Consider the following 20,622-nt stretch of genomic DNA (forward strand, 5'->3'; position numbering starts at 1 on the left):
GGTTATCTTTACCCCATTCATGGGCTTATACACACACATAGCCCTCTGAGACTGGGTCACAGTTCTGAAACTGGAAAGAACTTTATGGCTAACTAGGGAAGTCTGGGAAGCACCATTAGCAGAGCCCAGTGCCTGAAGTTCATAATCTAGGTTATCTTTATCCCATTCATGGGCTTATACACATTAAGCCCTCTGAGACTGGGTCACATCAGACACTGTGCCACAGCTCTGAAACTGGAAAGCACTTTGTGGCTAACTGATAAGAGTACAAAAACTAGGGAAGTCTGGGAAGCACCATGAGTAGAGCCCAATGCCTGAAGATCACATTCCAGAAAAGTTCCACAATCGTCATTCCAGTGGTGTGCAGAGTCACCTTCCAAAACGAGTTTGCCCAAAAACACACATCTGGATGACTGCATAGAGAGCCCAGATCAGCAGCATGTAGTTGATGTTTTAATTGAAGTAAAAAAAGATCTTGTGGAAAAAATACAATGGCCAGTATAATAGGTAAATGTTTCTCAGAAGAGAAAAAAAATGGATTTTTGTAAAATCTTACCGTAAAATCCTTTTCTCTTAGCTCATTGACAGACGTAGTCCTCTTGATTAATATCAAATTGGGTTATACTGCCCTCTACAGGAGTAGGACACTAGGCAGAAAGAAAACGTTCTGGCCACACCTTAGGGGCAGTCCCAGAGGGTATATCCTCTTCCTGTCTGCTACAGGAAATCAGTTATGTCACAAAGCAGTGTCAGAGAATTTAACCCAACCCAACTCAATGATAGAGGGGCGGGTACTACGTCTGTCAATGAGCTAAGAGAAAAGGATTTTACGGTAAGATTTTACAAAAATCCATTTTTCTCTGTCGCTCATTGACAGACGTAGTCCTCTTGATTAATATCAAATTGGGACGTCCCAAAGCAGTGCCACAAATGAGGGGTGGGAACAGAAATCAAAATCCAGAAGGCCCAACTGGAGCCAACCAGAAGTATCAAGGGACTCATCGAGCAAACAGATGAGACCTACCCAACAAACCCTCGAGGTAGACCAACGGTCTCCTCAAATTGCGGCCTGCAAAACCTTGCGGCCAAAAGAGGCATCTGACGATGCCATTACATAAACCTTATACAATATTGTAAAGGTATGTACCGACGACCAAGTAGTCGCCTTGAAAACCTGAACCACTGACGCCTGATGGCGGAAGGCCCAGGAAACACTAAGCGCCCGAGTAGAGTGCGCCTTAACAGGGAACGGGGGATCCCGACCCTTAAATAGAATAAGCCTATACCACCGTCTGTCTGATCCATCTAGAGATGGTCGCGGCAGAAACAGGCAACCCCTTCTTAGGGCCATCCGTGATCATAAACAGTGAATCCGTCTTACGAAATGAATCCGTAGTATTCAAGTATACCCTGTTCGCCCGAACTACATCCAAGGAATGCAACGCGAATTCTCGAGGATGACTGGGCTTAGGACACAGGGAAGGCAATACAATGTCCTCATTCAAATGAAACTCTGAAACCACCTTAGGAAGGAAGGATGGTTTCGGACGAAGAACAACCTTATCCCTCTGAACCACCAGATATGGGAAACGACAGGATAATGCAGCCAGTTCTGACACCCTGCGTGCAGAAGTGATAGCCACCAAGAAGGCCACCTTCTGGGATAAAGTAAGCAAGGGAATCTCCCTGATATTTTCAAAAGGAGGTTTCTTAAGAACCGACAACACCAAATTAAGATCCCAGGGTGGTAAAGGCGCGCGCACTGGCGGAGCCAGGTGTCGCACCCCCTGGATGAAATTCCGCACCAAGGAATGAGTAGCCAAAAGCTTCTGAAAGAAGATTGCCAATGCTGAAACTTGACCCTTGATAGCACTCAAGGCCAGCTTCTGCTCAACCCCCTGTTGCAGAAAAACCAAGATTCGGTTCACCGAATAAGAACGTGGAGGAAACCCAAGAGATTCACACCACGCGATATAAGACTTCCATGTGCGATGATAGATCTTTGTGGAAGTCGCTTTCCTCGCTTTAATTAGAGTAGGAATAACTGAAGCTGACAATCCCTTGTCCTTCAGCACCTGGGTCTCAATAGCCAGGCCGTTAAAGCCAGCGATCGTAAAGCAGGATTGAAGATCGGTCCCTGCGACAGCAGATCCTCCCTGAGAGGAAGTCGCCAAGGAACGTCTGCGACCTGCCTGACCAGGTCGGCGTACCAGGCCCGACTAGGCCAGTCCGGAACTACCAGGGTAACTGGGATTCCCTCCACCTCTATCCTGCGAAGAAGCTTCGTCAGCAACTTGAGAGGAGGGAAGGCCTACAGTAGCTGATACTGCCCCACGGGGCGATCAGCGTGTCTGCGGCGTCTGCAGAGGATCGCGGGATCGCGAGCCACAAACCTCCGCACTTTCCTGTTGAGCCGAGATGCCAACAGATCCCATTCGGGGTGCCCCAACGGAGGCACGGTTGGTGGAATACCTCTGGATGAAGAGATCATTCCCCTTGATCCAGAATCTGACGGCTGAGATAATCTGCCTGCCAATTTTCCACCCCCGGAATGAACACCGCGGAGAGAGCTGGAACAATCGTTCCGCCCAATGAAGAATGCTGGTCACTCTATGGCCGCCAGGACACTCTTGGTGCCCCCTTGGTGATTGACGTAAGCCACAGCCGTGGCGTTGTCCGACTGGATCCGAACCGGGCTGCCCCGGAGCTGCTCGGTCCAGTGAATCAGACAAAGTCTGATCGCTCTCAGTTCCAATACATTTATCGGTAACCTAGACTCTTCCAGGGACCAAAGCCCCTGAGCGGATGTTTTGCCGAGAATTCCTCCCCACCCGGATAGACTGGCATCCGTGGTGAAAATCGTCCAATCTATTGGAAGACATGACTTCCCCTGCTGAGCATCGGAGACTGAAGCCACCAGACCAGAGACTTCCTGGTCCGCTCGCTCAGTCGGATCCGATTCGAAGCTTCTTCGCAGGATAGAGGTGGGATTCCCTCCACCTCTATCCTACGAAGAAGCTTCGGCAGCAACTTGAGAGGAGGGAAGGCCTACAGTAGCGGATACTGCCCCACGGGGCGATCAGCGTGTCTGCGGCGTCTGCAGAGGATCGCGGGAGCGAGCCACAAACCTCCGCACTTTCCTGTTGAGCCGAGATGCCAACAGATCCCATTCGGGGTGCCCCAACGGAGGCACGGTTGGTGGAATACCTCTGGATGAAGAGATCATTCCCCTTGATCCAGAATCTGACGGCTGAGATAATCTGCCTGACAATTTTCCACCCCCGGAATGAACACCGCGGAGAGAGCTGGAACAATCGTTCCGCCCAATGAAGAATGCTGGTCACTCTATGGCCGCCAGGACACTCTTGGTGCCCCCTTGGTGATTGACGTAAGCCACAGCCGTGGCTGCCCCGGAGCTGCTCGGTCCAGTGAATCAGACAAAGTCTGATCGCTCTCAGTTCCAATACATTTATCGGTAACCTAGACTCTTCCAGGGACCAAAGCCCCTGAGCGGATGTTTTGCCGAGAATTCCTCCCCACCCGGATAGACTGGCATCCGTGGTGAAAATCGTCCAATCTATTGGAAGACATGACTTCCCCTGCTGAGCATCGGAGACCGAAGCCACCAGACCAGAGACTTCCTGGTCCGCTCGCTCAGTCGGATCCGATTGTCCATGGAATCTGGATTCCGATTCCATTTGAGAAGAATTTCTTTTTGAAGGATTCGGGTATGGGACTGGGCAAATGATACTGCTTCGAAGGAAGCCACCATCAAACCCAGGACTCTCATGCAAGTCCGAAGGGAAGGCCAGTTGTCAGATAGTACAACTGAATCGTTGATTGAATCTTCTGGAGTTTCTCCGCAGGGAGAAACACTTTTGCCCTGGATGTGTCTAAAAATTAGACCCAGATATTTCAGCCTCCTGGTGGGAACCAGAGAAAACTTCTGTAAGTTCACCAGCCACCCGAACTCTTGCAAAGAGGTTATGGTGATCTCTAAGTTAGCAACAGAGTCTGCGGAGACTCTGCACGAAGCAGAAGATCGTCTAGGTAACCTAGAATCGATATGTCTCGTTGCCGCAACAGCGCCAACACTGGGGCCAACACCTTTGTGAAGAGCCGAGGCGAGACCAAAGGGTAACGCCACAAACTGATAATGGTTCTCTTCTACGGAAAAACGCAGGAAACGCTGATGTCCTGCGTAAATAGGAATGTGAAGATAGGCATCCTAGATGTCTATGGACGCCAGAAAATCCCCCTGATGCAGGGAGGCCGCTACTGTGCGAATGGACTCCATCTTGAATTTTTGTACCTTGACAAAAAGATTGAGTGCTCTTAAGTCCAGAATTGGACGCACCTTGCCCTCTTTTCTGGTATTGTGAAAAGGTTCGAATAAAACCCTTGAAAACGCTCTGTCCAAGGAACGTGGACCACCACTCCTTGTTGCATTAAATCCGTGACCGCCCCCCGCAAAGCTTCTAGGCGATCCGGGGATAGTCGGATCTTGGAGGGGAAGAATCGCACCGGTGGGAATGATTGAAACTCGATCTTGTAACCTGACCTTCTGACTTTGCAAACCCACTTGTCCGGGATTCTGGAAAGCCATGAATCCGGAAACCGGCGAAGACATCCCCCCACCCCAAGTATGGGTGGGGGCGCACTTTCAGGCTTTAATAGTCTTATCTTCAGGTTTGGAAGAGCCGAAGTCTTGTTTGCCCGACCAGCGCCCCCTGAAACCTCCTGAAGGAGTTTTGGAGGGCTTAGCTTTATCGCCCGTCCCAGCGGAGCGAAAAAATTTCTTATGAGCGGAAAAGGAAGGCCCCCGTCTCTGACGAGGTCCCTTACCCTTAGTGCTCTGTGGCAAAAAAGTACTCTTGCCTCCAGTGAGATTCTAGATAATCTCATCTAAGGTGGCCCCAAATAGGCGATCCCCCTGAAAAGGGAGATTAGCCAAAGTTTCTTTGGAACCTTGGTCCGCCGACCAACACCCTAGCCACAGTACACGCCTGAGGACGACTGCTGAAATTGATGCCCGCCCCAACAAGGGAGTGGCGTCCAGAGTAGCGTCACAGACAAACTGTAGCCCTTGTATCATCTGCTCCAGCAGGTCTGATACTGCCGGGGGGATGCTTCTCCCCTCTAAGTCCCGGCGTAACAACTTGGTCCATTCTGTCAATGTTTGTAAAACCAAACCAATTGCAATCACTGGTCTAAAAAGCTGACCCAATCAAGGAAAAGATGGCGCGAGACACAGCTTCCACCTTACGATCCACCGGATCCCTAAAGGACGGAGCGTCCTCCAATGGGATAACCGTAGCTTTATTTAATCTGAAAATTGGTAAATACACCACAGGTGGCACTTTCCATTTCTTGAGGAGGAATTCCTCAAACGGATAACGCCTAATAATGCGTTTGGAAAAAACCAGGGGTTCGTTTTGGATGACCCCATTCTTCTTTAATGCCATTACCAATACATTTGGGCAAAAGAAAACACTTTCGCCATTTTGGTCCGTTTACTAGTACCAAAAGGGATCTCAGTCTCACAATTAGTGCGTTCACCAACGCTTCTTCTTGGGCTATGGCAGATGCCGAAACGCCCTCCTCACTGTCTGTGGAGACCGTACCTGAGACACCAGCCCCAGATGAGGGACCTGCACTTGCAGTGACAGGTTCAGACTCTGAATCCGAAGTTTCAGATGAATTTAGGGGTAGGCGGGGGTCGCTTCCTTGCGCCCCATCCCTGACAGGCCACTTCCACCCGGGATATAAAAGACTCCACAACCGCTGATAATGCATCAATAGTAAGTGGGGAATTGGAGGGTCCTGCAGCCACTCGAGGGGATCAGGTGGAGATAGATGTGTGGCAGGGTCCATGCTAATCCAGGACACTTTGCCAGTAAAAAATTTGAAAATAAAAATATACATATTTTTTCTCTTTTTTTTTTTTTTTATATCTGTAATCCCCCAGCGCAACAGCGCCCCTCAGCGTACCTGTTCTGGACCCCTACAGAGAGAGAGAGACCCCAAGGGCTCACCACCTGATGCAGAGAAGCTTAAAACTGCTCCCAGCGTTGTCCTATTCAGACTAGGAAGTCCTGTGATAGCTTTCCCGGGTAAAGGAAGTGGCTCTGCCCCCTTTTACACGCCTTCCGGCGTTCTCAGCTACTCCTCGAGGTAGCTTGGGCACACGAAACATGGCCGCCCCCATGTAGGGGACACCAGGCTACGGCAAAATGGCGGCCTGCGTGACCTGCGGGCGGCCTGTGTAGGCAATGCAGTCTGTAGTCCTGCAGGATCCATGCGGTCTACAGAAAAATGGCGGCGGCTGCCGACCCTGTGTGCTCTTACCGGCGGATTGCGGATGGTTTACAGAAGGCTGGCGGCGGCCTGCAAGTCTGGCCTACGAGAGAATGGCGCCTGCATCATTGCATAGGGTAGGTGCTTGCTTTTACCTATATGCCGGTATTTTCTTTAAAAATAGTCAGCTCCCAAACCAAGCCTCATGGAGCGTCAGCTCCTAAACCAAGCCTCATGGAGCGTCAGCTCCTAAACCAAGCCTCATGGAGCGTCAGCTCCCAAACCAAGCCTCATGGAGCGTCAGCTCCTAAACCAAGCCTCATGGAGCGTCAGCTCCTAAACCAAGCCTCATGGAGCGTCAGCTCCTAAACCAAGCCTCATGGAGCGTCAGCTCCCAAACCAAGGCTCATGGAGCGTCAGCTCCTAAACCAACCCTCAGGGAGCGTCAGCTCCCAAACCAAGCCTCATGGAGCGTCAGCTCCCAAACCAAGCTTGCTTTTTTTTTTTTTTAAGGATGGAAAGCTGGGACCCAGTGTGATAAAGTCCAAGGTCACACGGAGCCAACATCAGGATAAGATCCTATGTCTTCAGGAAGTCTCCCATGGCTATGCTGGCCGTCAGAGTACTTAACCTGCGTGGAGTGGCTCCTTCACTGGTGAAGGCCAACATGTGGATCTGAACCCATTGTAACTCCTATACACCACTCACACTCTCACAGGAAGATCTGTGAACATGTCATAGGATAGAGGGGGAACTCTTTAAAAAGAAAAGGTCCAACCATCCACAGAGGGGCCCGTATCCATCCCAAAAACCCGACAAGGGGGAAGGGGGAACATTTACTCACCATACCGGAACTGACGGGCACCCCCTTTTAACAGAACCCCTCTCCACCGAGGTGGGGGGCTGTCGACCAATGCGGACGCCCTGAATCAATCTTCGACTGTCTTTAGGCGTCCTGGCGAGATGTTCCACTCGCAAGGCCAGTCCCCGTCCAGTGGGACTATGTCGCGGCCAAGCCAGTGCGGAACTATGGTCTGCACGCGCTCGTAGGCCGGCTGGGGTGACCACTGGGTCTCCACATCCAGCCCGTCGCCCAGCTCCAGCATACTTGCTTGAATGTGTCGCGGCCGACCTAGCGCGGAGCTATGGTCTGCACGCGCTCCTAGGCCGGCTGGGGTGACCACTGGATCTCAACATCCAGCTCGTCGCCCAGCTCCGGCGTGATTTTCTTGAAGATCTCACAGGAAAACTGGAGAAAACAGCTACCTAAAAAAGAAAAAAAATTTCTAAAAAATCTTGCCAGGACCAAAGATCCCAGCAAGGAACTTAGGTCCTTACTCCTAACTAGACAGAAAAAAACTGATTTCCTGTAGCAGACAGGAAGAGGATATACCCTCTGGGACTGCCCCTAAGGTGTGGCCAGAACGTTTTCTTTCTGCCTAGTGTCCTACTCCTGTAGAGGGCAGTATAACCCAATTTGATATTAATCAAGAGGACTACGTCTGTCAATGAGCGACAGAGAAACGTTATTCTCCTAGAATACAAGCAAAAAAACTGAAGCATAATACAAGTGGGAGGGCTTATTTCTGGCTGGCCAAAGGCTTTATTGTTTGCCAGTGTTCAAAATCTCTTAAAGATGGCAGTATCATTAAAATGTCCATGAATTACTATATTCCTGTGCCCCTTGACCTCCCTGGCGGTCTGATTATGTCAGGATTTCTGTCCTAAAAGCGCTACATTGTTTTGCATGGAAATCTGTTTTATAATTTAAAACTCACCTTCCCCTGCGATTCCCCCACCGTCCTCCAGCCATCCTCCTGCTGTCCTCCCGCTGGGTGCTCAGCTAATGGCGGCACCAGGCTTTTTGCGCAAAAGTGCTTTTAGACGAACTGGAAAACAACGACAGCGAAACGGAGTTCCTTGAAGAACGGAGCGATAGCGATTGGTGGGAAAATTCATCATCAGGTACGGAAAGTGACGACAGCGACGACTCTGATGTCTCTTTCTGGCACATCGCTCCGTTGGAAATTCTGAAGAATCATTTGATATACTTCCCAAATTCCACATCACTCAGTTCTTAAAGTAACTCGGTTTCGCTGTCGCTGTTTTCCAGTTCGCCTAAAAGCGCTTTTGCGCAAAAATAAAGCTTTTTGGAAGCCATGGTCTTTCTCAATTTTGCAGGCACAAAGCACTGGAAAAGCACATGCAGAGCACTGGAAAAGTCACCAGGTGCAATCCTGTGCTGAAATGGCATGATACAGTGTAATCCGTTACCGATTACAGCTTTGTATCATCTCATTTGGTGTATTTACATTTTTGAATTTGCCGTCGGTTCCACCCCCCTGCGTTGCAACGATCTGCCGAGCACAGAGCGAGAGGACAGTGGGAGGAAGGCTGGAGGATGGCAGAGGAGGACGGCGGGGGATCGCAGGGAAGGTGAGTAACATTCTGGGGTAACCCCGAGTGTGGCTCGGGGGTTACCGCTTTTGGGACTGAAAATTAACCCGGAGCCACACTTGGGAATACCGCCAGGGAGGTTAAAGGTTAGAGGTTAAAGAATGAGAAGTGAAAGAATTGCAAATTTGAAAAACATGTCCCTGTATATGTATATTTAGCCCCCATTTACACTTGATCATTTTTCTGGTTGTTTCCTTATCCCTCTCTTTCTAGTTGTCTCTGTACACACTTTTGTATGCTCAGTCGCCCTACACTCAAAGTACATGAGCTTTTTATTTTATTTTATAGCAACATCAGGCGGTGTCATCCCATAGAATTACACTGGAACACCTGTAGAAGCCTAAAAATCTCTCATCCTATAGAATTGCTGTCCTCCCCTTCCCCATCTGGGAAAACACATGAAAAAATGCATGTAGTACACCTGGAAAAATAATTCACCTGGAATACACTCTGCTCAGGTATGAATGCAGGCTTTATGTCAGGAACTATGTTAGGTTTTCAAATATATCATACATAAATATACATTTTCCTTTTGTAGTTCCTGACCTTGCGCAGTTTGTACTCTTCCTCCACCTGTCCAACATCATTGAAATGCTGCAACCACAGAGTAACATCAAGTTTCTGGTACATTCCCTCTTCGGGATGAGCTTCAGTAGAAGGTAGATTAGGCCTCTGTATTGAGAAGTGGAGACAGGTCTTGTCCTCTGTTACCTGCTACAGTAAAAAAAAAACAACACATTGGAGACAATCCAAGGCCTCATATGAAAAGCTGGAAATATTCCTGATAAACTGAATGGAATTTGGGCCTGCCAATGATGATACATTGTACAAACACTGGGAGAAACAGGAGATCACATTATACGTTGCCTGCTTCTTCTCTATTTATTTCTTGTTTAACCACTTTAAGACCGGAAGATTTTACCCCTTCCTGACCAAGGCCCTATTTTGCGATTCGGCACTGCGTTACTTTAAACGGACAATTGCGCGGTCGTGCGACGCTGTACCCCAATGAAATGTACGTCCTTTTTTTCCCACAAATAGAGCTTTCTTTTGGTGGTATTTGATCAGCTCTGCGGTTTTTAGATTTTGGGCTATAAACAAAAAAAGAGCGACAATTTTGAAAAAAAAAAAAAAAAAAAACACAATATTTTTTACATTTTGCTATAAAACATTTCCAAAATTTTTTTTAAAAATTTAATTTTTTTATCAGTTTAGGTCAATTTGTATTCTGCTACATATTTTTGGTAAAAAAAAAATCCCCAAAAGCGTATTTTAATTGGTTTGCGCAAAAGTTAGGGCTCTTTCACACGGGCGGTCCGATCAGATCCGCCTGTCAGTTTTTTAGGCGGATCTGATCGGATCCTCCATGCAGCTCTATGGGGCAGCGGGTGTCAGCGGAGGTCACCTCCGCTGACACCCGCTGCCATCCGCATCCGATCCTGTGCTGAAATCTGGACGGATGGAAACCCTATTTTTCCATCCGTTCAGTAATCGGAGCGGAGCGGATCTGATGAGAGCGGTCCGCTCTCCTCCGATCCCCCATAGAGAGCAGCGGGTGCTGAGACACCTCCCTCTCCGCTCTGCAAGCGGAGACGGAGCTGTCATCCGCCCGGCTCAGCGCGGATCGCGGATCGATCCCCGCTGAGCAACACGGATCCGCCTGCGGAGGCGGACCGTGTGAAAGAAGCCTTATAGTGTTTACAAACTATGGTATCGATTTTTGGACTTTTTATTTATTTTTTTATTAGTAATGGCGGCAATCAGCATTTTTTAGCGGGACTGCGACACTGCGGCGGACAGATCGGACCCCTAACTGACACGTTTGACACTTTTTGGGGACCAGTGACATTACTACAGTAATCAGTGCTAAATATTATGCACTGTTACTGTATAAATTACACTGGCAGGGAAGGGGTTAACACTGGGGGTGATCAAAGGGGTTAATGTATGCCTAAATATGCTTGCTCACTGTGGGGGGTGGGGGAGGCTCTGTGACAGGCACAGAGAGATCGCAGTTTCAGTTTAGCTGAAACTCCTGATCTCTCTCTGCCTGTCTGACAGAAGATCCGCCTGCTTTGTTTACATAAGCAGGTGGGTTTTCATCAGTTTATCTGACGATGGAGGGAGGCCGGCGGCAATTGCCGCGGCTCCTCCTGCGGCCACAGCCTCATGCACGAAATCACCTAGTACTACGTGGTTTTGCGCAGCCGAGCCGCCCGGCCGCAGTAATACTACGGTGGGCGGTCGACAAGAGATTAAACGCTCAAGCACGCAAAAGTATAAACCTGTGTACAGTATGGAGACTAGGCGAGTAAAATTGAGATTTTATACTTCCAAAAAGTTAAAATAGTGAGATTTTGGCAAAATGAAAGTAGTTTGGTGGTTCTAATATTTACACAAATAATCATCAAATACACATAAAAAGTAAAAATACACGCAAAGCAAAAATATCTAAATACAAAGGCTTTGAATTGCTCCCAAGGCTTATAAAAGCTCCTTCCAACTATCCTGGACCTGTTATTGTGCCATGCATCATTAGCTAGTTTTAGCTTTTTTGTTACAAAAAGAATTAGACGGAAAAAAAAAAGCCAATTAGAGGAATTAAAAGCATCAGTAGACAAAAAATGAATACATAAAAAAAAAAAGAGATCAAAACACAAGACATGGAACACAAAGAGCACTGGGTCTTAAATGGCTCCTACAGGTTATGGAAGCTCCTTTCATCTATCCTGTACCTGTTCTTTTGTCAAAAAGCACCTCGTTCACCTCGTTATTTTTATTTTTTTTCACAGGAAACAGTTAGAATTCACAATCATCAAATGCACAAAAAAAGAAAAGCAACACGTAAACAAATAACATTAACCACTTGCCGACCGCCGCACGACTATATACTGCGGCAGTCTGGCGCTCCTGGGCAAAGCAACGTACCGGTACGTCGCTCGCCCATGAGCCTCTAGGGGGCGACCGCGCGCTGCCGTAGGCGCGTTCCTGCCCCGCTCGTTCCCTGACATCCCCGCGGGAGTGACCGGTGGCTCTGATGTCCGCTGGCCACTCGCGATCTCCCGCTGGAGAGGGAGAAAGGCAGACGGCTGATGTAAACAAAGCCGCCTGTCATTCTCCCTGATGTAAGTACACAGGCTATGCGATCCTGCTATGTAAAATCATATGTCTCTGTGGTTACATCACAAGCCACACCCCTTGACAGTTAGAATCACGCCCCTAGGGACACACTTAACCCCTCGATCACTAATAAAGTTAACCCCTTCCCTGCCAGTGTCATTTTTACATTAACAGTGCATATTTGTAGCACTGATTACTGTAGTAATGTAACTGGTAACCCCAAAAGTGTCAAAAATGTCAGTCAGGGATCTGATCTGTCCGCGGCAATGTCGCAGTCTCGCAAAAAAAAAAAAAAAACGCAGATCACCACCATTATTAGTTAAAAAAAAACAATAAAAATGACATAAATCTTTCCCGTAGTTAGTAGCTGTGCTGCGATAACTTTTGTGCAAACCAATCAAAATATGCTTATTGCGATTTTTTTTACCAAAAATATGTAGCAGAAAACAAATTGGCCTAAAATGTTAAAAAATTTTAGATTTTTTTTTTTTGCGATCTTCATATAAAAAAACGTGAAAAATATTGTTATTTTTGCAAAATTGTCGCACTTTTTTTGTTTATAGCGCATGATACAAAATAAAAATCGCACAGGTGATCAAATACCACCAAAAGAAAGCTCTATTTGTGGGAAAAAAAGAACGTCAATTTCATTTGGGTACAGCGTCGCACGACCGCGCAATTGTCCGTTAAAGTCACACAGTGCCGAATCGCAAAATAGGCCCTGGTCTTTGAGCAGCCAAATCCTCCGGGGCTTAAGTGGTTAAAGTGTTACTAAACCCAGGACCCTGCATTCATTATATCTGGTCTCCCACAGTACACAGAACATGGAAATGCAATAGTTTTAGTAAATATGAACTGCTAAATACCTTTTCTCACCAGCAGTTAGAGCAGCCTTGTGACTTCTATCAGTGTCTGGTTAAAGCTTGTATGAGAATTTTTCATTCTCCCCTGATCTATGAGGCTGCCAGACCCCTGACCCCCTGTCTGGACAGTGCTGATTGGCCCTGTGCTGATCACATGCACCCTCCCAAGAAAAAATACAAGAAATACAAGACCAATCAAATCACACTGCACAATAAGAGAAAGCAGAAGTGACCGGTCTTTATTACAGGAAGCTCCTGCACAGGGGTACATTTTCATACTGGATTACTGCAGAGATCTGCAAGAACTACACATGGAACACCAAGATTAAGGCTGCATTCACATGTCAGCTTATAATCGCGGGCAGAACTGCCGCGGTTCCGCCCGCGATTCGGAGATTTATTGCAAATCGCGGGACACCTAGCGTTGCCCGTTGATTTGCAATAGCCCCCCAAACGCCGAGCGATGTTGCCGCGATTTACGCCCGCCAAATCGCGGCAACATCGTGCAAACAAAATTGCGGGACGCAATACGCTCCAAAAAAGTACAAGAGCTTCTTTGGAGCGTATTGCGTCCCGCGATTTTGTTTGCGCGATGTTGCCGCGATTTGGGGGGCTATTGCAAATCAACGGGCAACGCTAGGCGTCCCGCGATTTGCAATAAATCTCCGAATCGCGGGCGGAACCGCGGCGGTTCTGCCCGCGATTATAAGCTGACATGTGAATGCAGCCTTAAGGAAGAATACATATGCCTCTTTTTTTAAAACAATATTTGCTTATCCTGGAGTTCAGTGTTAAAAACAATAAATAAAAAACTACAATAAATGCACCCCCAAAAACTCCACACCTAAATAAAAAAGTATATATTTTGTCCCAAGGTAATTTCACCTAAGCAGCTCAATAAGCAAAATTTAGTTTATTCTTTGGAAAACGTGTAATTCTGCAATAAATTAATTAACCAAAATGATTCAACTCAGCCCCAAACTCTTTCAGTGTTTATTTTACTGAAAAAGTAGTTGAAGCTTGGAATGGACTTCCAGCAAAGGTAATCAGTCAGTCAACAGTAAGTGGAAAAACATGGATAAAAAATAAAATAAAATAATATATACAGTGGGGATCGAAAGTTTTGGCTCCCCGGGTAAAAATTTGTATTAATGTGCATAAAGAAGCCAAGGAAAGATGGAAAAATCTCCAAAAGGCATCAAATTACAGATTAGACATTCTTATAATATGTCAACAAAAGTTAGATTTTATTTCCATCATTTAAACTTTTACAATTACAGGATACATAAAAATGGCGTCTGCAAAAGTTTGGGCACCCTGCAGAATTTATACCATGCACTGCCCCCTTTGCAAGGCTGAGACCTGCCAGTGTCATGGATTGTTCTCAATCATCGTCTGGGAAGACCAGGTGATGTCAATCTCAAAGGTTTTAAATGCCCAGACTCATCTGACCTTGCCCCAACAATCAGCACCATGGGATGTTCTAAGCAGTTGTCTAGAAAACAAACTGAAAATAGTTGACACTCACAAAGCTGGAGAAGACTATAAGAAGATAACAAAGTGTTTTCAGATGTCAATATCCTCTGTTCGGAATGTAATTAAGAAATGGCAGTCATCAGGAACAGTGGAAGTTAAAGCAAGATCTGGAAGACCAAGAAAAATATCAGACAGAACAGCTCGCAGGATTGTGAGAAAAAAAATTCAAAACCCACGTTTGACTGCACAATCCCTCCAGAAAGATCTGGCAGACACTGGAGTTGTGGTACACTATTCCACTATAAAGAGATACTTGTACAAATATGGTCTTCATGGAAGAGTCATCAGAAGAAAACCTCTTCTATACGTCCTCACCACAAAAATCAGCGTTTGATTTGCAAATGAACATATAGACAAGCCTGATGCATTTTGGAAACAAGTTCTGTGGACCGATGAGGTTAAAATTGAACTTTTTGGCCGGAATGAGCAAAGGTACGTTTGGAGAAGGGGCACAGAATTTAATGAAAAGAACCTCTGTCCAACAGTTAAGCATGGGGGTGGATCAATCATGCTTTGGGGTTGTATTGCAGCCAGTGGCACAGGGAACATCTCACGAGTAGAAGGAAAAATGGATTCAATAAAATTTCAGCAAATTTTGGATGGTAACTTGATGCCATCTGTGAAAAAGCTGAAGATAAAGAGAGGATGGCTTCTACAAATGGATAATGATCCTAAACACACCTCGAAATCCACAGGGGATTACATCAAGAGGCGTAAACTGAAGGTTTTGCCATGGCCTTCACAATCTCCTGACCTCAACATAATTGAAAATCTATGGATAGACCTTAAAAGAGCAGTGCGTGACAGACAGCCCAGGAATCTCAAAGAACTGGAAGACTTTTGTAAGGAAGAATGGGCAAAGATACCTCAAACAAGAATTGAAAGACTCTTGGCTGGCTACAAAAAGCGTTTACAAGCTGTGATACTTGCCAAAGGGGGCAGTACAAGATATTAACTCTGCAGGGTGCCCAAACTTTTGCAGACGCCATTTTTTTGTTTTCTGTTATTTTGAAAGTGTCAATGATGGAAATAAAATCTAACTTTTGTTGACATATTATAAGAATGTCTAATCTGTAATTTGATGCCTTTTGGAGATTTTTCCATCTTTCCTTGGCTTCTTTATGCACATTAATACAAATTTTTACCTGGGGTGCCCAAACTTTCGATCCCCACTGTATATACAGTACTCAGCATAAATGAGTATACCCCCTAAAGATTTGTCAGAAAAAAAATTATTTTGCTTTCAGAATCAACATTTTCTATGGGACACTATACTACAAAATACTCCCACAAATGCAGGCCATTGATTGCAACCAAGATTTGTTCATGTATACACACAAAAAAGTATTTTTTCCTAACAAGTTCAAATAACATTCAAGACCATGTTGAAAAAAATGAATACACCTCAATGAAAGCTAAATTTTTAGACAACAAAATCCTAATTAACAAGAATTCAAACACAAGTGAGTCCAATTATTCATTACACAGGTGTCCAGCAGACAGTTGATTATAAAAGTGCATTTCTTAAAGAAACCCCCTTCCCATTTCATGCTGTCAGCAATGGCACCACATGGAAGAGAAATGTCACAAGGCTACAAGAAGATCAGTAAAGCTTTATTTACCAGTCAGAATACTGTAGCAAAACTGATACAAAAACTTAACAAAGATGGTACTGCAACCATCTCACAGAGACATCTAGGCCATCCACAGAAGTTAACACCTCAACAGGAGACCTGATAAGAAGGGTTGAAGAAAATTGCCATGCATTTTCACTGCAGTTATCTAATAGCACTTTTCCACTGCAAGTAGCGGCTCGGCTCCACTCGGCACTGCTTGGCCCAGCTCGGCTCAGTTTGCTTTTCCACTGCGTTGTACGAGTCGGCACCTTTCAGCACTGTATAGGCACTACTCGGCTCGGTTTGCTTTTCCATTGTTGTAGTACGTAGTAGTAAGTGGGTGGGATTACAACGATTCTCTGGCCAATCAGTGGCTAGTAGTGACAAACAATCAATGCTGCATGCAAAAGGATTGTGGAATATGGTATCGGTACGGCCCGCTTGGAACCCCAACCGAGGTGGTACTGTTTAAGCGAGTCGTACCATGTAGTGGAAAAGCACCGCCGTACTGTACCGTACCGTTCTAGCTAGGGATGCACCGAAATGAAAATTTTGGGCCGAAACCGAAACCGAAAATGCAGGATGCCATTGGCCGAAAACCGAAACCGAAAATGACTTTTTCCCCAAATAGAAAAACAGATTATGGTCTGCCACACCTTGCATTCTTAAAAAACCTCCATCCCTAATATGTCGAAAACATTTTTTCCCCAAATAATTTTAAAATAGGTAGAAGAGGGGCATACACCAAAAACAGGCAGCGACGTACACCTGTCGCTGCCACCCTGTCACAGTATATGTACTGTGATGGGTTGGCAATAGGTTAATTTAATTACCAATGGTATTTGTATTATGCAGCATGAGGGGGTTAATGTATTGTCACTGATGAATTAGTGACCGACCAGTGACAGTTAATTAACCCCTTTGTGCTGCATTAGTGCAACCAGTAGCAGTGCAACCAGTGTTAATTAACACTGATACTGGTTGCACTAATGCAGCACAAAGGGGTTAAATAACTGCCACTGGTCGGTCACTAATGCATCAGTGACAATACATTAACCCCTCATGATGCATAATTAATACTAATACCAATGGTAAGCTGCCTCACCCCTCCCCCCCCCCAATCAGCCTCAGCGTCCCACTCTGTCCATGAATGAAGTGACACACCGGGAGGGAGGGCGGGGGGAGCTGCCGCTAATATCTGTAACTATGTGAGCCTTAACTTCGTTCATTCATATACATCGTGAATTGAAGAGGACACTCCGGGCGGGGGGGGGGGGGGGGCGGGGCGAGCGGCCGCTAATAGATAGCACTATGTGATGCTTCCCTGTCAGCTCAGTGGTACTGTGTGTGAATGAGAACTGAGCTGACACTGAGCCTTCACTTCACTTACATGTCAGGCACGTATCTCCTCTGACATGTAAGTGAAGTGAAGGCTCACATAGTTGTATCTATTAGCGGCCGCTCCTCCCGCCCCCCCCCGCCCGGTGTCAGCTCAGTTCTCATTCACACACAGTACCACTGAGCTGACAGGGAAGCATCACATAGTGCTATCCATTAGCGGCCGCTCGCCCCGCCCGGTATGTCACTTCATTAATGCACAGATATCGTAGTAGGGACGTCAATTGAGAGGCAGGCGGCCGGCCAGAGGCAGGACTTTTAAAACCTGCCCTGCGCTGCGCCCTCCTCCTTCCTCACGGCGGCCATATTAATTTCGGCACTGTTAACCCATTATCGGCCGAAATGAGATAGGCTCATTTTCGGCCGATAATTTCGGTGGCCGAAATTTTGGTGCATCCCTAGCTCTAGCACATACCATGCGATACCATGCAGTGGAAAAGCGCCAAACCGTTTGGTTCCATGCAGTGGAAAAGCGCCATAAAGAAAGAATTAGAAAGCCAAACTGGGGTGATTGATTCCCACTACACAATACGGTGTACACTGCAGAGAAGTGGCATAAATGGGTGTTGTCCATGAAGGAAGCCCGTGCACAAAAAAGCCCGCCTAGAATTTGCCAGGGCCCATGCTGAAAAAGAAGGAGACTACTGGGACTCTGTACTCTGGAGGGATGAGACCAAGATAAATGTTTTTGAAACTGATGGCTTCAAAACTGTATGGCATCGCAAAGGTGAGGAGTACAAAGAAATATGCATGGTGCCAACAGTGAAACATGGTGGTGGCAGTGTCCTTCTGTGGGGCTGCATGAGTGCTGCTGGTGTCGGGGAGCTGCATTTCATTGATGGCATCATGAATTCACAGATGTACTACTGTATATTGAAAGAGAAGATGCTACTATCACACTCTGCCCTTGGTCGTTGTGCACTTTTCTAATATGACAATGATCCAAAACACACATCTAAGGCAACTGTTGAATTTCTGAAGAAGAAAAGGGTGAAAGTGATTCCGTGGACAAATATTTCTCCTGATCTGAACCCAATCGAACACCTTTGGGGAAGTTGAGCATCACTCTCCATCCAGTATCCAGGCTCTAAAAGAGGTCGTTCTTAACCTCCTTGGCGGTGATCCAGAGTGTGACTCAGGGTTAATTTTTACTGCCAGGAGCAGTAACCCCGAGTCACACTCGAGGTAACATTGCAGAGTGCCAGCGGAGTCCCCTTACCTTCTCCTGGTGATCCAGCGATGTCCTTCGCTCTGATCGCCGGCTGGCCGGTGTGACTTCCTGGTTCCATTCCCTGCAAGCAGCTGCGGCGCATGGGAGCGGAACTGGGCGGGAAATTTGAAAGTATAAACACAAATGAAAGAGGTGATACATTGTAATCTGAGAGAATTACACTGCATTACCTCAGATTACCTCAAATCTGACATTTGATACATTACAGTGGCCCTTGCCTGACATTATACTGTCATTTGTGCCCATAAAAATATAACATGGCATCAAAAAAGCGCCACTTTACTAAAGTGCTTTTGGACCAGTTGAGTGGCAGCGACATGGAGGTGCTTGCATAACTGAGCGATAGCGAGTCGTGGGGTGATTTGTCGTCTGACACTGACACTGATCTGGCAAGTGACAACGGCGATGATGCTACACCTGACCTCAGCGATGTGCGCACTTGGTGCGTTACTGACTTCGATACGGACCAGGTAGCGTCCCCAAGATTCCCATTTACTGGATCACCTGGGATGAAGGTAGATGTCGAGCGTGACAATCCTCTGGCCTACCTGCAATTATTCCTCACTGAGGAGGCAATTGAAAAAATTGTCACAGAGACAAATCGCTACCAAGAGCAGCAATCCGCTACGCTGCATGCCAGGTTTTCCAGAAGCAGAAAGTGGGAACCAGTGACCAAAGAGGACATCTGGCAGTTTTTGGGACTCATCATTCTTCAGGGGTTGGTGGGGAATCCGTTCCAGAAATGGTACTGGACCACCAACAAGTTACTGGCCACTCCGTGTTTTGGCACCGTGATGTCAGAATACCAGTTTTCCCTGATTATGAAGTATTTCCACTTCACAAACAATGAAGAGTTTGATGAAGCCACGCATCCTGCGCCCAAACTAAAAAAAATCTGGGAGGTATGGCAAATTATTGTGACCAATTTCCAGCGGACCTACATGCCAGAAAGGGACGTCAGCGTGGATGAAAGTTTGATGGTCTAAGCTGGATACAGTACATTGCATCCAAAAGAGCGCGGTTTGGCATCAAATCCTACATGCTCTGCGAGTCATCCACTGGGTACATCTGGAATTCGGTCATTTACACCGGTAAAGGCACGAAGTTTCAACCCCCGGTACAGATGGCCACATCATCTGTTCTTACACTGCTGGAGCCATTGCTGAGCCAGGGATATTGTGTGACCACGGACAATTTCTATACGTCTCCGGAACTGTATGAGGTTTTGCTACAAAACAAGACTAACGCATATGGTACCGTTAGGCCTAAATGATGAGACATGCCATCTAGGTTTGCCAAGAAAAAAATCAAAACCGGAGAAATGGTTGCCTGGCAGAAGGGTAAGATGATGGCAATGCGATGGCGAGACAAGAAGGATGTGTGTCTCATGAGCACTGTGCACAATACCTCCACTGCCATGGTCCACACAAAAGGTGGGAAAGATGTGCTGAAGCCACAAGTCGTGATAGACTATAACAAAACCATGGGAGGTGTCGACAGAGCCGAACAGGCAATGACATTTTATCCGGCTATGCGCAAACAGCAAAACAAATATTATAAGGAGATCTTCAGACATCTTCTGGAACAATGCCTTTGGAATGTATAAGCAGTAGAAAGAGAGAAGTGCTTATGCCGCTGTACAGAACACTGGTGAGACCTCACTTGGAGTATTGTGCGCAGTACTGGAGGCCATATCTCCAGAAGGATATAGATACTCTGGAGAGAGTTCAGAGAAGAGCTACTAAACTAGTACATGGATTGCAGGAAAAAACTTACCAGGAAAGGTTAAAGGACCTTAACATGTATAGCTTGGAAGAAAGAAGAGACAGAGGGGATATGATAGAAACTTTTAAATACATAAAGGGAATCAACTCGGTAAAGGAGGAGAGCATATTTAAAAGAAGAAAAACTACCACAAGAGGACACAGTTTTAAATTAGAGGGGCAAAGGTTTAAAAGTAATATGAGGAAGTATTACTTTACTGAGAGAGTAGTGGATGCATGGAATAACCTTCCTGCAGAAGTGGTAGCTGCAAATACAGTGAAGGAGTTTAAGCATGCATGGGATAGGCATAAGGCTATCCTTCATATAAGATAGGGCCAGG

At 46.4% G+C, this 20,622-nt stretch overlaps 1 protein-coding gene across 3 annotated transcripts in view; it reads right to left on the reverse strand.

The window, feature by feature from the left end:
- TBC1D16 (TBC1 domain family member 16) overlaps positions 1-20,622 on the reverse strand; it is a 267,299-nt gene that overhangs the window by 119,234 nt on the left and 127,443 nt on the right. For 2 of the 3 annotated variants that reach the window (XM_082271733.1, XM_082271735.1), the window contains one exon: positions 9,301-9,468. In XM_082271733.1, the coding sequence (XP_082127859.1) occupies positions 9,301-9,468 (168 nt within the window). The remainder of the gene's footprint in view (positions 1-9,300; positions 9,469-20,622) is intronic. The other variant, XM_082271734.1, reaches the window with a different exon arrangement.

Source organism: Pelophylax lessonae, assembly GCF_965119305.1.
Source record: "Pelophylax lessonae genome assembly, chromosome: 11".
NCBI lineage: Eukaryota > Metazoa > Chordata > Amphibia > Anura > Ranidae > Pelophylax > Pelophylax lessonae.